At 41.5% G+C, this 15,502-nt stretch overlaps 1 protein-coding gene across 2 annotated transcripts in view; it reads left to right on the top strand.

The window, feature by feature from the left end:
• The window catches only part of ADCY5 (adenylate cyclase 5), a gene marked incomplete at both ends in the record, with an annotated part of 206,619 nt that overhangs the window by 173,110 nt on the left and 18,007 nt on the right, over positions 1 to 15,502 (top strand). For both annotated transcript variants that reach the window (XM_080346722.1, XM_080346723.1), the window contains 4 exons: positions 4,174 to 4,196; positions 8,919 to 9,063; positions 10,697 to 10,794; positions 13,468 to 13,555. In XM_080346722.1, coding sequence (XP_080202848.1) covers positions 4,174 to 4,196; positions 8,919 to 9,063; positions 10,697 to 10,794; positions 13,468 to 13,555 — 354 coding nt within the window. The remainder of the gene's footprint in view (positions 1 to 4,173; positions 4,197 to 8,918; positions 9,064 to 10,696; positions 10,795 to 13,467; positions 13,556 to 15,502) is intronic.

The following is a 15,502-nucleotide window of genomic DNA, read 5'->3' as shown; positions in this document are numbered from 1 at the left end:
ATAAAATATCCCCCATAAAATAGTAAGCCTTAGGGACAGATACAGTAATGTAACACTCCTTCTTTTCCTCCTGCACATGTCTAGTCCCACTGAGGATGGTCATTAAAAGTAAGTGCTTGTAAATTCAGAGCCACCTGACCTGCCGTTAAAAATACGGATTTTTGTTACGAATATCATGTAGAAAAGAAGAAAGAGCAGGACCATTCTTTGCTAGGTACTATTGCCTTAAAGGGAGCTGATTCAGCTAAGTTTTGGTTAATATTCCTGAAGTCAGAGAGAACAGTCTTAGTCTCAGAGCAATTACTGAATGCTGTTATCTTTATGTTTGCAATCTGATGGCAGAATAATGCAGCCTCCTCGGGGAAGGGAAGAAACTCCAGTATCAGGGATATTTAAAATGAGACTGAATAAAAATTGCATGAGGTCCTATATGCAGCAGTCCATTAGTACTGCACTGCGATGAGATCTAACCCATGCCTTATGTTCCCTTCTAGAGAAAAGGAATTTTGGCCCTAACAGGGGGTACTTCATCGTCAATGGTGATGGAGCTATTCTTGAACTCCTGTGATCCTCCTTTCTGTCTCATTCTTGTAGCCATCACAACTTTCTGCCATTTTCATCCCCACTGCCAGTTCTCACTGTTTTCTTCATAGCACCCCAGAAAGCCATCAGCACTGCTTCAGTCTGCTGGGCACAAATCCATAGGCAGTCAAGAGGGGATTTATATACGTAACTCCAGGAACTGGCTGTTTCTCTTCTTATGCCCTTACTCCCCCTCACCTAAACAACAGGCACCTCATTTTTATCAGCAGTTTTGTTTGGGCATTCAAATTTCTGTATATGTGTGTGCAGAAACACCAATCTTGATATATGTTTGTGCAGCTCAGAACCTGCTGTGTACCCAGACAGGCTGGTGCAGCCCTGGCAGCGAGCACAGGCAGCTGAGATCAGGGCTGCAGGGCAGCGGCTTTACAGACACGCTCGCAGCAGCAGCCCCCGTTATTTCACTTTCTGCTTGAGCTTGGAAGTTTGTCTACTAGATCATGAGTGTGTTAGTCCTTTAGGAATGAAGACAAATCTATTCAGACCATATTTCCGCAGGACTGATTGTGCTTAGTGTTTATCCTGTGTGTAACACAGACCATTGCAATTCATGCGAGCAGCCTGATGCTGAGCCAAAGGGCTTTAATTGGAGCAAAGCATCTGAGTCCTCGAGAAACTGAACTATTTGCCAGCTGCAGAGAAGAAATACGACCAATGTGTCATTAGTGCCCAAGCCTTGTGCGAGGGGAAGGAAATAATTTAAGAGCAGATTTTTCAGTGGACCAGGCATGCCCACAAAGTAGGAGGAGGTGAAAACACATTAACCAAAACCCAGGGGGAAATTTTCCTTACAACCCAAAATGAGGTGGACAGCGTGACCCTGTGCACATGATCATCTCCTCTATTTAAAAGGTTTCTTGGTGTGTGACTGAGACACGGGCTCTTTAGTGGATAGGGAAGAAAATCTCCAGCCTCAGCCAGATCCTAGAGGTATATTTGCTCTGTATCCTGGCAAAGTACTTCAGTGCAAATAAGAAGGATCTCCTGTAAAAAACAACCAGTTTTTAAGAAGCTGTATTTGAGGGGTTTTTTCCAAAAATAATCCTGCATATCTTCTCCATAACAATTCCATTTTTGGCAATTCTGCTTGAACAATCTTTTGTATGAAATGAGAACGTTTGAAGTGAATCATTTAATTTGCTTAACTTAAAGAGGTTCCTACTACATTTAATTTTAAGCTGATTCTCTCTAATTAAAGTTCAAGTCACTTTTAAATATTTAGCCTCGTTAAATGAAGATCCAGGAAATAAAATGTAATAATCTGTTCCTTTTTTGCTTTACCTGAAATATGCCTTTTTTGAGTTTTTAATTTTGGAACACCAATTTAATTTGACCTACCAGCATGAATAATTTCCAGCGTTTTAAGCACAATTTAATATTTTACATTGAAAAGCTAGAACAATTAATCTGTATTATTTTATAGACTTTCCTTATAACAATTTTGGTAGGGGAGAGAAGCAAGGGAGAAACAAATTCCATGTTGATCAAGGGATCACCCATATAAGTTACCAGTTAAACATGCATTCTATGTTTCTTCCACATTTGAAATATTAAGGAATTTTTGAAGGATATGCTTACTGAGGTTTTTTGATAACTCAATCTGGTCGGTTTGTATCCTCACACTTGTGCACCTAGAAGGCAGGAGTATGAGATCTGCATTTAGTTTCAGCATTTCGGTAGAGTGAAGGGCTACGCAGCTGTCTGTGAAAATCAGACCATTTTAGGGACTCAGTCAGCCATCCAGTCCCCATGTGGCTAAGCTTGGAAATGTGAACTTGATGTCTATCTAATAAGCAAGTACTGGCTCTTTTCTCATTGCTTCTCTCCCCTCGTTTCTTGGCTGGTTGCTATTCGTGTTCAGCTGATTATTTTATTTTTCAGCCTGATTATGACATTGGACAAATTAGTGAGCGTTTTGTCTCCATGATTAATCAGTGAGCTTTTGGTTTTGGCACTGTGTTGTAGCATTGCTTAGAGGATAAATAAATAAATCAATCAGATATTCCTAACAACTGTAAAATGATTAAACAAAGGGAAAGAAAAAGCCATACAACAAGATGTTGAATGATTGCTTCATCGCTCTTTAATGTGAAATCAAAAAGTACATGGGTTTTTTGGCTTGGATAAATGGGCATGCTGACTTTGAATCAACATTACTATGTCCTTATTCCCACTGAATCTCCTCCTGGTGGGACTGAGGGACCTTAGCTGAATTTCTGATGGGTTAAGTTAGAGTTGTAGTTTCTATTTTGAAGTGTGGTTTTAGTCTGAAATGGACTATGTAGAAATGGAACTTGCTCTGTTAGTGAATCACAGTCATGTCCATCGACCTGAGTAACACCACCACTTTTTCTCCCATGCAAAGCTGCTGACAGGGAGACTGTTTGCTTTACTTCTGCCTCTCGCTGTATTTCCACATCGCTAACTAGCTGCGAGGGCAAAATCTGTTCTCATTTAGTATCTGATCAGCGTTCTTGTTTCTGATGGTATTGGACAAGGCAAGTGTAGGGACACTTCTGCCCAAAGATGTTTCCTTTTTTACAGTCAGTTTGATCTCAGTTTGCTGCCTCCAGCCTGACAGTGGCTGCAGGTCCAGCAGCTGGAATATCCTCACGTGCTCTGAGCGTTTTTGGCCTGAGATCTCTGGAAGGAAAACAAAAGGAATTCTTCCTATCTCCCAGCTACATTTGTCTTATGTTTTGGAACACAGGGTACAAACTCTGTGCTTGAGTATTTGACCCTGCTTGTCAAATATACAACTTTCCTTGACTTCAGTTAAATTTAAGCAAAGATGTCAGAGGACAGATCTTGTCTCAGCCCATGCAAAATGGCCATTTTGATGCAGTTTGGTCTATAAGGTATGTTCGTGCTAAACATATAAAACTATGCCTCTGCACGTAGGTTTCTCTGAGGTCTTCTACCTGCTTGAACTATGGATGACTGGTAAATACGTACACTGGCTCAGTTCAGGTGGGCCTGAAGGAATTGTGAACATTTTGCCTTTTACAAAAATTATAAATAATTCCTGAAACCTTATTCAAGAAAACATGGTTTGTGTGTGCATGCAGTGAGAGGAGAAGGAAGGACACCCCTTGAGGTTCCTGCTGAAGAGATTAAAATCGTAATGCATCCAGCTTCCTTAGCAAAGCCCTGACTTAAAGAATTGAAACCTAGTTGAATACTATAGATGCCACATCTTATCAATCTGAGTTTTGTTTCAAGTAAAATATACCCTCAGTTGTAAGAGCAGCATAATTTCCATTCTATCATTTGTAATGGTGACTGACAAACAGAAGACACCTAAAATAAAGAGAGCCAGCAGTCAGCTGAAGCATTTCCCTTATCTTCACATCCATAAATTTGTATCTGAAAGCATGTGTTTTTCTAAAACTGCTCTGTCTGCCTGGTGACACAGCAGCACAAAATATTGCCTTGGGTCACTATGGTTCTCCCTCCACACCTGACAAATGAGCGCCCTGAAAACTCCCCTCGAAATGCCGTTCTCAGGACACTTTGTGTTCTCAAGGTCAGCCTGTTTCCTAACCCTTGTGTCCTTTTCCTTTCTTTCAGGGTTTTGAGGACCCCAAGGACAAGTAAGCAAATTTACTTCTCTCATACACTGTTATGTTTGCAGATTTGGGATTTTTTTTCTTGTATTAAAAAATGACAAAACTTAATGCCCAGCAGCCAAGAATAATCCCTGGACTCTCTGGAGGTTTCTCCTGGAGGGACAGCCAGTCGAGGGCATGGGATTGACTGATGTGCATTCAGAACTGCTGCTGTCCTCAAAACATTTATTCGTTTGTGTGGTTCTAACTTGCCTTTGTAATTAAAATGGTTTTGCTTCTCTTCCCCTTGCTCCCAGTATTCTTTGCTAAATAGCTTTGAAAATATCCTGAGACCAAAATCTTCCTGTAAAGTATGTCTAAGTGCTGAACATCTCAGATAAGAAAAATTTATGTATGTATTGAAATACATAGATTATTTCTTGAGTTTATTTGTATATATTTTATATTACTCATTATTGCATATTGCTTATTTCTATATGTAAAAGTGAATTCACAAATGACAGCTTAGTTGAAAAAGTAAATTCCAACTTGCATGCTCTGAAATACAGCTACATTAAAGCAGCATTTTTTTTTAATCCAGAACTTTTTAAAGTAATTTGTTAAAATGACAATTTAGCAAGAATGGTATTTTGAAAAATTGCTTTTGGAGGAAAAAACCAACTGTGTTCACCTTTTAAATTCTACAGCTGGAAATAACAAAAGCATTTCCTGTACTGAAGATGTTTATAATAATTTCACAATTGGTGCTACTGAATGGCATTAAATGAAAGGTTGCTCAGCATGAGATAAGTGACAGCACAGGAGACTGGTGGCTAAAATATGCTGCTGTTCCTCCTTATCATGCTTCTCAGGCTGTTGGTCAGGACTAAGCAGAGCTCTGTCAGCTGGGGCAGTTAAATGCTTCTGTGGGCCCTGAGCATCCAGCTTTGGGAAAATTCATGTTACGGTGGCTGAGCATTGACAGTGACTCCCTAAAAGTAATGGGATGCAATAAGTTTGAACATGGCAATGTTAGGAATCATTCTCTCCTTCCCTTGCCCTTCACTGCAAACCCAATTTCCATAACATTATCCCTCTGCACTCTGGGATGTTTCACTGGTGGTACATGGCGTCCAGGGCAGTCACCATGATTTCTTTTTGCATCCATGGCTGCAGGGAGCTGGGCTGATACTAGATATACTTTGGACAGAAAAGGTCTAACAGATTACAAAAAAAAAATCCTTAGGAATACTGGAATTTTAAGTATCTCATGAAACAGGATCTCTCCTTATAGTTTGTGCAACAGAACGTAGATTTATCTGCCTCATTGTTGGTCCACAAGAGTTATTCCTGTGCAATTTGGCCTGGCTGAACCTGCTTTAGCAGGTGGGTTGAGCTAGATGATCTCCAGAGGTCTCTTCCGACCTCAACCATTCTGTGATTCTGTGAAGAGTCACCTAGCTGGTGAGGAACAGCATCTCCACTGTTGCTCCAAGGACTGTAATGTCTCTCCTTCAGTTTAAAAAGGCTACTTGCACTGTTATGGCCAATAGGCTAAGTGCTGGCAATGATTATGGTGTATTTACCGGTGCTAATTCAGCTTGACTTCATGTTATTATACAGATTGCAGAACTTTTCTGTTCCTCTTCATCACCAAGAGAAGCTAGTGTTTGCCTCAGATTCTCTTGATCCAGAAATCTTTTTAATTCAAGGACAAAGATTTAGCAAAAAAAATCTCTAGCAGAAAACGTTCACGGTGACATTGGTTAAAATCAGGTACCTAAACCATGTCAAGCATTAAATCCAGTGCCTTCACGAGCAGAAAAACTGAGCATCAGTGCTCTGACAGTGAAGGAAGACGTAGGCACCATGCAGCTCTGAAAACAGGACCCGACACTTACTTGCCTAAATGTAGATTTAGTTACTGAATCTAGGCATGAAGCATTTAAAATCATGGCATACGTGTAGCTTTGGCAGTGGTCACACTCTTCATTTGCAGAAAGTAATTAAATCAGCGGAACATTTTTGCATTACTCTGTAGCCAGCATCTCTGGGTTAATTGCTGGCCTTCACATTTGCAAGCTGAATGCAAAAGTTGCTCCAAGCTCTATTCGCGCTGTTCCTGGCCCTTGCAATAATCTTGTATTGGCTACATTTGGAGAAATTTCAGCAGTGCTTTTAAGAGGTGTTTCTGGAAGTTTCATGTCAGCCTGAAATCCATGTGTTCTCCACACACACACACTTCCAATATATCAATAAATATTTCCCCATGTGAATTTCATTAGTCTATGGCAGTACCTCAGCCCTGACTTACAGACACTGCCTCCAGGGCACTCCTTGGCATGGGGCAATTTTGTATTTCAAGTCAAAATTACATTTATGCAAATGTACCCAAACTGGCTGTACACTAATTTAGTTTGGGTACAACTGGTTGCAAAAGTCACCTGAGGTGTTACGCAAGGTGACCAAGCTTCCCTGCAGTCTACATGAATGCAGCTGCCTCGCCTCAAATATCCCAGCAGAGTAATTTAAAACCTGCAGGGATATTTCTACACCATCTGCAATCACACAAGTTGTTGTAGCATTAGAGATACCCTCAGCAGGATAATGACCTGATACAAAACTGGAGGCAGCCAAGGCCAAAGCCTGACAGACAGTTTCTTCTTCTCTTCGCATCTTCCGGAGTGACGCTTTTCAACTGGAACTTGAAATGTTCCTGAGGTTCACCAAGATGCTGAGCAGACTCTTTCGCTCCGGTTGTAGGGGAAAACGTATTGCCTCTCTTGTTCGTGGTATGAAATGACTAAACGTGAATGACCCAAATGTGTAAATAACTCACAGGATCTTGGAAGACATTCTGTAAATACGAAGCCTAATGATTTCCTTGCTCATTTTTATGAGTCCAAAAGACATTGTGAGGACTGGATGAAAATAAGCAGCATCGTCTTGAATACTCAAGCAGATGTTTTTTCTCTAAGGAAGCATGTAGGAGTAAATTGAATATCCTGTTCTTCTACGGACAAAACCACTTTTAATTTCGAAGTAGAATATATGAAGCTCAAGGAATTAAATAACTCTAGAGTCAAAAAAACCCCTCTTTTCCCGAACCCCACTGAAACATTAAGATTGGCTAAAAAACAGGTAAGACCTTGAGACAAACTAGGTTTGCAATTGCCATACAATCACTAAATATCTGCCGCTGGTGTGTCGTCGCAAACAAGTTGAAATGTGGACACATTCAGCTCGCTGGCTGGGGCAAAGGGAGGTGGAATGGAAACAAGCAGATGGACCTAATTTATTTTTCTCTTGGCAAGAAGTACATGGTAGAGTCAGGGTACAGAGTGCTTCTGAAAATCTGGTTGAGTTTAGCAAAAAGCTTTGGGAGACCTTTTCTTTTAAAAAGAGGCTTTAAACTTTTAAAACAGAGTCATGTTCTGGTTTGTAAGCTACTTTGAGTGATCTCCAGTTCCAGCGCAGTTGTACGTGTAGGGACCTGCTGGCTGCAACACGGTATTTGTGCAATATGCACTGTTATGCAGTACAAATGCACAAATAATATCGAGAAAATAAAGCAGTGTAGCTTTTCATTGTGCTTGTCAGACTTCAGGATGTTTTTCTTCAGAGTGCCTAAGGTGAAAGCCACACAATATGAGCTGTAAGTTGCTGTGCCATCATGGGGTTTGCACACAGATATAGTTGTCCACTGGAAGATGCCCTGGTGCAAGTGGGGGGCATATTTCAATAGATAACTATTGACATATCCTGGCAATCATGCAGGCAGAACAGAAAAACAGCACTTCAGGATTAGCTTTTAATTTCTGCCTATAGCTAGTTTTAAGGCAGCCCATGAAACTGGCTGCATCAAGTCATTAAAATCCTGTTAGATTTTAAAAATAACTAAGGAGGTTGGGAAGGTGCTTCAGGTTTGCTGATCCTCAGTGCACCATGCCTCCGGGCAATTAGGTTTTCAGTGTTATTTTTTGTCAACAGTTTTTGAAAATCAACCTAATTTTTCTGAAGCTGTAGCTGAGCATCAGAAACACACTGATACTGAAGATTGTAAGCAATTTAAAAATCTCTTTCCACATATTTAGAAAGCAGAATTTAATTTGTATTTTTTTCTTTTGCTACCTTTTTCTTCTGTAGCCTTTGCTTGAGATAAGTAAATATCTTGTGATCAGAAAATTTTGTTTTGTTTATGCTCTATACTCATAAATAACTGCACAAAGGGGAGGCACTGGGGAGTCAGGCCACGTCTTTTTTCCCACGTTTGTTGTGTAAACATTTTTTTCACAAAAATGGAGAATTGTTCAGCTTCAGAAATTTTCACAGAAATGTTTACAGATTTTATTATTGGGAAGCAAGAAATATGGCTGGTTACGTAAATCGTTTTGCCAGTTCAGGCACTAACAGCTATGACGGCACAGCCGGTGCAGGGAGAATAAGCCAGAGGACTTGTGGAAGGAGACTGCTGACCAGTTTTAGAGAATGAAGGACAGTAAAGAGACTGCAAGGCAAGAAAACAGATGGATGTAGGACAGAAAAAGGGCAAGTAAATCAAATCATTTCACTGGTAGACTCAGGACTGGCAATGAACTCTAGAGCTGATATCATTTTCCTCTCAGCTCATAATCCATTTTCTAACTTGAAGCTGTCATAAGCAAAATGCCACTAACCTCCAGCTCGTTATATACTGAAATGATAACATATAGTGAAGAGGGGGAAATTATCTTGTCCTCTTATGCTCCCTTTTCCTGACATCCTCAGGAATACACAGGAAAGTATGAACCCAGAAGATGAAGTGGATGAGTTTCTGGGCCGTGCCATCGATGCCAGAAGTATTGATCGGTTACGCTCTGAGCACGTGCGCAAGTTCCTCTTAACATTCAGGGAGCCTGACTTGGAGAAAAAGGTAATGTTGTCTAAAAATCATTGCAACGTGTCAGTCAGGCTTGTTGTGAGTTTTAATTTTCATGTATAAGGTCAAGCTTTTATATCTATAGGTAAAGCTATATAGGTGTTGGAGGTGCAGTTGTGGTCTTTTAAAAAAAATGTGGCTCTTCACGGCAACCTTAATATACATGTCCATAGAAAGTCGCAGTCATCTGAAGGGAGCACTGGGCAGGAAAACCAAGCCATTCCTGTCAGAAACACATGAATTTGCAATGGTGAGCTGCAAAGGAATACAGAATAAACCAGATCTCTTTCTCTGACCTTGAGGCATCCAAACTGAGGTTGCAGTCACCCCTTATCACCCTCAAATCGCTTCAGCCTGCCTGAGCTCCAAATCACCTCTGGATGGGCTTTTCCCTGCCCTTTTTTCTCCCATGGACTCCAGGTACCACTAGGTTCATTGGGATGCGATTTGTACTCTGAATCATTTTTGGGAGCCCATTTTAAGCAACAAGTAGAGTTCTCTATCTCACAAATGCAAGAAAGGGGAGTAACAGACTCAGAGGTCCCAAATAGCTGATTGCTTCCTGATTTTGTTTCGGATATCATTGTTGTGAGGCAAAGATCATTTCAGTTTCTCTGTCTACATAACAGAGGTAACATTGGCTCTAGATGGCTGCAAAAATAAATTCAATTAAGTCCATATCTACCCAGATGCTATTATTACAGGTGCTATATAAACTGCTGGTTTTAATTGTCCAAAGAAGGTCAAAGTCATCTTTTTGATTTATTTTTTTTTTTAATCCGAACACAGATCCTTGGGATAGCTGAGTGGTCTTCAGGCTAAACTCATTATTCAATGGAAAAAGCTTCAGCAATAAGTTTGCACTAATTATTTTATCATTTTATTTAGAACCACTTTTTCAGTGATAGGAATTAAAACCTATTGCGAAAGCAGACCTTTACAGGATTTACAGCTATTCAATGAATCAGTGTGGGACTGGATAAAAGCTCAAGCATGTAATTTCCCCCCACTCCTTCCCTTCAGTTTTTTAGCTGAAAACTGCCAAGTAAATTAGCAGTTCACCTGTTCTGAGCACCTTTTATTTTGTGGTTCAAATGCTGAGATTGTCTGTACTGAAAACTGCTTCAAGCTAAATAAAGCATCTTTGGGAATCGACTGCAGCTCCCATGTGACCAATATGTTGACAAGTAGTTGGAAGTAGTGACTGTGTGAAAACCGCAGCATCCTCGTGCTATCATTAGAGCGAGCCAAGCCGTCTGCACGAAAATACAAGGTTTTCTCATTAGCAACATTCATCACTGTTCTAGGAAACTTCCCATGGAAGAAGTTTAGGTCTGACAATAGTGACCTAGAATCCTGGTCACAGTTAATCCATTTCTGTTCCTCTCGTGCAATGGGCAGATGGCAAATCCTCTCTCCACCCAGCTGTGGAGGTTTGTTCCCTGGCCTTTGGGTCTGTTCATGCCCTTACAGCTTGCCCAGGGGTAAGGGGAGGTTGTAATGTTAGTTGTTTCCTACCGGCACTGCTTTCCAAGGACCTAAACAGATGCCAAGCAAGAAGGTTTTATGGAGAGAAGGCAGCCAGTCAGATTTCCCACTAACATAACCCTGTTTCCATTTTTTGCAGTACTCCAAGCAGGTGGATGACAGGTTCGGAGCCTATGTGGCTTGTGCCTCCCTAGTCTTCCTCTTCATCTGCTTTGTTCAAATCATAATTGTGCCACAGTGAGTACCTTTTCATCTCTTTGCTCCCATCTACTCCCCTCCTCTATTCTGGCCTACTTCTCTTTGGCGTTTTTTTGAGAATTCAGAGCACTGAGGGGAAGAGAAAAAATCCTTAAATAATTCATGCTCAAGTGATGCCTGATGCTCATTGTTTTCACTCATTTCTCGTGCAGATTAAAACCTCCTCACTGGCACGTGAGGATTTATATTTTCCCAGCGTGATTTCTCTTGCCATTTACCCTCATCTTAGGAAATTCAGTTCAGCACATCTATAAGCCTTTGGAAAACAAATACCACTAAGCATGAGGGATTGCCTACTAAGGCATAGTACGTACTCACAACTTGAGGCCAGGCTGTCCTGTTATCTGAATGCAGTGGGACAAGGAGGTGAAAAACTTGTCACAGCCCCGTTGCTCAGAGCACTGAGGTCTCAGGGTCTGCTTCACAGGTTAGGCATCACCTCTCATGCATTTATTCTTCTGGACTCGGAGTAACAGGGCAAGAAGAAAAGTATAGAAGGAGTTGGACTATATGTGCCTGTGCTTTGAGTAGCTTACTCTGAGTTTAGGGGTTGCAGTCATTTCTTTCCTCAAGCAAGAGTGGCATAAGGGCTGTGGGTCACAGTGCTCTTGGACCACTGCAGTGAAATGCTTTGTCCGGAAGGCAAAGTATAACCCATTGGATCTTTTCCAGCAGTGAGCTCTGCAGACATGATATTTCTTCTCAAAGAGTTCATAAAAAAGTCCCGTGAAATTAAAGCATGATGGTATTTCCTGTGCCCTGGTTTAGTAGCAATAATATATCATTCACTGAGCACTGCTGTGTTGGAAATAAATTTGGAGTTAGTCATTTTTTATCTGAAGAACAAGATCACAGAAGTTCTGAAAATGCTTCAAATTAATCTTCATTACAAGAAGACAAAAAATTGTTTAAAGAGATCTCCAGTACTATTACATGCCACTACAACTGCTTTATACTTCTGTTCACACCACAGATCTTCAGAGTAGAGATTGGTTTGTACCGTTCAGATCAGATACTTGGAAGGTCACAGAAACAACACACAGTCTGATGTTTGAGGTCATTTACTCTCCCAGGCAGGAGGACATTCTCTTCTGCTCACAGAACGACAGAATCGGCAAAATCACATCAGTACAGACGCACTGCGTAAACAGATCTGCTTTGGGAAACTGGAAGTGAAGCTGAAAGGGGCTCAAAATTGGAACTAGATCAATTAACACACTGTTAATTATGTCCAGAAATATTCTTTGAAAGTAATTGATTTAGAAAAGGCTTACACTTTGGATATTACTGCTGTGACTTCACACCTGCAAAGGCCCTATAGCAGCCTTTGTGTTGCTCATCAAACTCCCTAAGCAGCCACTAAGCTGTCTCCATAAAACCCAGTTTAACATTTAAATGACAACCTGATTTCTGATCTGTGGCAACCATATGGCTGTCTCCTTTGTATTACACAGGAGCCAATCCCTTATGGCAGCCTGGTGTAAATGTCATGCTGCTCAGTCTCCTTCCACACTGCCCATAGAAGTGTCCTTAGGCAGCTTGGCCTGTCTGAATGGTTTGGTTCCAGGGTAAATAAAATTCTATGTTTTTACTGCAGGTCAAATACACTTTCCTTCACTTTTTGGTTTGTTTTTCCTTATATTTCAATTGGATAGTTTTGGTCTTTTATTGAAGGTGGTAACAGTTAAGCAGCAGCTGAAACCACAGGGGTGTATGTGTCACCATTAGAGCTTCATGAAAGACACAACATAGAATTTGAATCTGAAACTAGAGGCAAAATGGCAGTGATAATTTATGATGATAAAGAGGAATAGCTTTAATGAATTTCACAAAGGTTCAAACGGTGAATTAGCAAGTACAATTATCTTAGCAGTTATGAGAGAACACAGAGACCAGCTGGCTTTGGTGTGGTTGGCCTCAATGTCACGTTGAAAGAATATTTCCTTTAAATTATGAACAAGGCTGACTCCTGGGAGGGGGCCTGTCTTGTCACACTGCGGCCAATCACTGGGAAATTGTTGTTGAATATCTTCATGATCAAAACAGATGAAAATGCCTAGTACAAAGTTGGCCCTGGGGTCCTGTTTGTACTTCAAAGGTAGGAGGAACAGGAACCTCTCAAGCTGACCAAGCTAAGACTGTTTTCCCTGACTGTCCTCGTGCTGGGGTTGCTCCCATCCCAGTCACAAGACGGAGCACAGAGGATGGTGCAGCGCACATTCCCCATGCACGACAAGGACGGGCAGCTCTTCCCATTGAGGGTGTTCCTACTCAGCTGCATTGTGGCTCTCAGCACCATTTCCTTCCCAGGGGTCTCCTGCCCACAGCCAAACAGGAGCTGACCCCCCCATAACGAATCGTTCTATCAGCTCATCTAGTGCATGAAATATTTCTCAGTCCCTCTGCTGTCACTCTGACAGGAAGGTGACTGCGATAAAAGATGCAGTATTCTCTGCTCTGCAGCCTGCATGAGTAATTTGAAATAGGACAGAGTATCTTGGTATTCAAGGCACCTCATATCTCCTACTGCTATTCTAATTGGAAAGCCCGTGCAGTGTGTCACAGCTTGTACTAAGGTTGTGTTCTGGAGAGCAGAGCTGTTGCTATTCTATATGGTGTGCATTTTAAAATATAAAATCTCCTTGATTTCAGCTCTACATTTATGCTGGCTTTTTACCTGACCTGTTTCCTGATCCTGACCACAGTGGTGTTTGTTTCGGTCATTTACTCCTGTGTAAAGGTGAGTACTGTGGTTTCTTTGTAGAGTCCTTTGCCTAAGATAAGTGGATCAGCAATCTGTTTCTTCAGCTAACAGAGCATGTTTTGTTAGCCATCCTTTCCACACTATGTGATAAGGGTTACAGAAAAAGCCTTTGATAAAACCGAATGAACTGCGAACAGATGTTAGGGTTGGCATCTCTTTAGCTCAGCGAGAAGTAATCACTCTGTGGATCTGCATGTCTATTAGGTCCCCTGCAGGCACTTTCATATTGATATAAAAAGAATACATTTTCCAATGTGGAACAAAACACTGACCATTCGTTTCCTCCCTGTAAACTTCCTGCGGAGTAGCCTGTGTGCTGGCCCCTGCTGCATATGCATGTTTGGATAGGCAGATAATCAAAAGCAGAATATCATCAAGGAAAAATATCCTGAAGGGAAGTAAAAGCCATAAACATATAGAAGTTTATCAGCCTTTCTCAGATGAGTGGACAGAGCTTCCAGCATTTGGTGGGCTCTTTCTTGTAACTGGTTTTGATCAGCAAAGAAATAGTTAGTGTGAAATCTGAAAACACATTAATTCTTCCTGGCAGTCTGTGGTAAATTGGCATTCAGCACTTTGGGAAGAGTGTTGTGCTCATCGTTTTCACTTAATGCTATTCCTATTAAAATGTTGATGCTAGTTGATTTTATTTGCAGTTTTGGGGATCCTTCCAGTCTAGCAGTGTCTGAACATGGACAGTGTTCAGATTCAGGCTCCTTTGCCCAAGCTTGGTTTTGTTCCTTAGAGCCTGGAATAAAATAGCTCAGTAGCGTTGTGTTTCCTGCAGAAGAAACAGTGGGGTAATGGATTATGTCAGGCAGATGATCTGCCTCGCTTTAATTATCTTCTCAGTGCCATTTTCAACAGTTGAATGTGGGTGATCTTGACAGACTTGCACCTTTCATGCTTTTTTGATTTTTGAAAGTTAGATTTGGAGAGTTAAGCTTTGTCTTCTTGTTTAATAAGAGCTACAAACTGTTCCTAGTGAAAGAAGCTTCAGGTTATATCTTCAGGTTATATTTGAACTTAACTCACTCATGGGGCTTCCCTGGGGCTTATGACAATTTTAAAGGGAGCCTGGTTTGTAAGTGCAGCATCCCAGTGGTCCTGCTTGTTTACCAGCAATGAGAATTACAAGTCAGAAATAACAGTGCTAATAGGAAGGCTTGAGTCCCTTGAGCTGGGAAAGGGCACCCAAAGATGGCTGGTTATACTTGGTGTGTCCTTTACCTGTGAGGATACTACTGAGTGTTGCTAGTTTGTAAACTGGTATCGGCAGTTAATATGATTAGCAGTTAATTAACAACCAATGTGGAAAGCTTTTGCTAACAGCCTCAAAGGACTTGGAAACACAGAGCAGAGCTGTACTGGAGCCACTAACGCTGCGGTGCCACATGCAGGGAACGTCCCAGTGCACTGCCCAGCCACACAGAGCCACACCAGCACACCAGCTCTACTGGTGCTGTGCGAATGCCGGGGCAAGAGCCAAGGCAGACCCACACCTCTGCAACCAGACCCATCCCGAAGTACACAGCTGTTTGTCACCCGCTGGCTTTAATGGGCTCAGCTTGCTGCCACGTGCTGACAGCAGCACTCATTTCTCCTGACATCATTCAGAGGTTTTGGGTTTGGCTTTTTGGTTTGTTTAATATTATTACTGATCTGAATTAACGATTAATTTAAAAGTCACACAGGATTTTTCAGCCCACGTGACCCTGGCAGAATGCTCAGTGTTGCTTTCATTGCCTTGAACTTCCAAGTCCCTGTAGAAGAGGTCTGCTCAGTGCTGCCCGCAACTGGTTTTACGCCAGGTTTGCCTCAGTACACAGGCCCTGGGAACACAAGACATCAGAGGGAATTCAGACTAACATTAGAGTTTAATAGGATTTGTTGAAGCTCCTGGTATTTCCAAGAGTGAGTTTT

This window comes from Nesoenas mayeri, assembly GCF_963082525.1.
Source record: "Nesoenas mayeri genome assembly, chromosome: 6".
In the NCBI taxonomy this organism is placed as follows: Eukaryota; Metazoa; Chordata; class Aves; order Columbiformes; family Columbidae; genus Nesoenas; species Nesoenas mayeri.
The sequence above is the reverse complement of the archived record's forward strand: the minus strand, read 5'-3'. Positions and strand labels throughout refer to the sequence as shown.